At 37.5% G+C, this 2,164-nt stretch overlaps 1 protein-coding gene across 1 annotated transcript in view; it reads right to left on the reverse strand.

Annotated features, from left to right (window-relative positions):
- Window positions 1-700: 700 nt before the first annotated feature.
- Window positions 701-2,164, reverse strand: part of LOC106516111 (thiosulfate sulfurtransferase/rhodanese-like domain-containing protein 1) — a 2,118-nt gene continuing 654 nt past the window's right edge. The window contains exons 2-4 of the mRNA XM_014006308.1: window positions 1,449-1,565; window positions 1,051-1,213; window positions 701-885 (exon numbers count right to left, since the gene is read on the reverse strand). Of these exons, the coding sequence (XP_013861762.1) occupies window positions 831-885; window positions 1,051-1,213; window positions 1,449-1,565 (335 nt within the window). The 3' untranslated portion in view covers window positions 701-830. The remainder of the gene's footprint in view (window positions 886-1,050; window positions 1,214-1,448; window positions 1,566-2,164) is intronic.

Consider the following 2,164-nt stretch of genomic DNA (forward strand, 5'->3'; position numbering starts at 1 on the left):
GTTCCCAAGTCTATATTGAAATCTCCACACAAGAATAATGTTTTATTTTTACTCATTTCTATGAGCTCTGTTAATTTATCAGTAAATTGTTCTAAGTTAGATCCTGGTGCTCGATACACACAGCTCACCATTATATTTCTAGATTTCTCGTTCAACACCTCAATAGTAATTATCTCCATAACACCATCAACAGTTGTTGACATAGTGTCCATTTTTTTACTTTTTATGTCAMTATCAACAAACAAAGCAACACCCCCACCTCTTTTACTACTTCTATTCACAATTTACTCTGACTCTTAAAAAAATACAGATAATACAGACATTAATTATGTTTTATTTCTTAAACTCTGTTGCAAGCAAAACAATGGTACAGATTCAGCATAGTTGTATGTTTACCCCTTTTCTCCACCAAGTTCTGAAAATATATACAAATTATTTGTTGAAATGTCAAAGCTACGTTGTTTGTTTGCACTGACTTAAGCTAATGTAACCCTACTGTCATTGTTTTTTTTTATATATTAAACAAACTTGATACATTTAAGGATTCCCTATTCTAAAAATAGCAAATAGGTCAAAAACTTGTTTCAAATGTGTGAGACCCGATGTGGAGTTATCCCTGCTTTTGCCTGTCTAGAAACTATGTTCACTAAAAGAATCCAAACAAAGACATTTATGAAACAAAATAGCATAATTTGTTGCATTTGTGCACCATTTTTTTTTTATTTCAGCCATGTAAATTACAAGACAACCAAAAAAAATTAACACTATTGCATCATGTGAAGGTTTCAAGGTTCAAGTAAATTACACTACACAGAAGGAGGCAGCTATTTTTATTTCCTTTCTCTTGCAAACCACTCATTGCATCCACCTGGAAAGTTGCGAGTGCTGAAACAGAAGATACAGGTCGTCAGTTTATAAAAAGCGTTCGTGACAAATCTGACATGTAACAAAGACGTGCTGCAAGTCTGAAAAGCTTTTCATTAACCGAAGTTCTAAAGTGGTTAATGCGACGAATTAAAAGAGGATGTTAAAGCAGTAAAACTCATTTACGTCAAGTAACCCAGTCTATGAGCCTTGTTCATCGCCACTATTCCTCGCTTGCCCGACTGGCAGTGAAACACCAGCTCAGGTGCGTCTGCTGCTGGTTTCTGAATCCCATACTTGGCCTTGAACCCCTCCGGAGTCATCTGCAGGGCCGCTTCGACCTCATCAACTGTTCGAACAAAAGGGAAGACATGACCCACGCGGAATAATGTGAAATGAAGATGAGCAACTAATGCAAAGCACGGAGAACTCGTAAAACCAGACCCACAATGTGCGTCACACACACACAGCAGCGCATTCATTATGTAAAGCAGAGCATTCGCAACAGTCGGAGCAAACATCGTCATTACATCATTGTTTCCCTGTCGTGCACGTGGAGTAACTGAAAATTAGAAAAGTCTCACGTGGAATGTGGATGGCCCGAGGGATACGTTGTCTTGCCACCTCGCTGCCGGTGCGTACGTCAATCAGAATTAGATCCTGGCTATTTTCCACGAGTCTCTTCAGGTCGCTGTAGGAGACTGACAGCATGAGAGACAATAATATAAAAAGTAAAACATTGATGATTCCTTTTGGTAAAAAAAACCAAGGAAACTGCTTTAACTGGGTTTTTTTTTTACGAGAATATTTCCCCTGCAGTTGTTTTCAGAATAAAACAACGGCTGCTTGTGTAATGGGTTGGGTGCAACATGACACCATAAAGCTTATAGATTTTGTTCTCACAACTGTGCATGCAAGCAATCTTATTAATGGACATGCACCAAACAATGACCATTTTACAACTTTTTAGGGCAATGCCATTGTGGCACCTCTATGATAAGAGCAAATATTAAAGCATCAAATTATTATATATTCAAATTAAACATGTTTAAAGTGAGATCATTTGTAATACTTGCTCTATAATACTGCTTTAATGTTGCTGAACGTCCTGATCTTTTATATTTAAACAAAACTGAAAACACTCATAAGTCATAGTGATAACAGAAGTCAGCCATTCATCTACGATCAACACCTTCCTCAACTTACACGGTTATTAATCTTCAAAATCATGTTAAGTCCCGACATGAGCAGCTCAACCTGTAACTGTGTGTGTGTGTGTGTGTGTGTGTGTGTGTGTGTG

The sequence above is a fragment of the Austrofundulus limnaeus genome, unplaced genomic scaffold (genome assembly GCF_001266775.1).
Source record: "Austrofundulus limnaeus strain Quisiro unplaced genomic scaffold, Austrofundulus_limnaeus-1.0 Scaffold1, whole genome shotgun sequence".
Classification (NCBI taxonomy): Eukaryota; Metazoa; Chordata; class Actinopteri; order Cyprinodontiformes; family Rivulidae; genus Austrofundulus; species Austrofundulus limnaeus.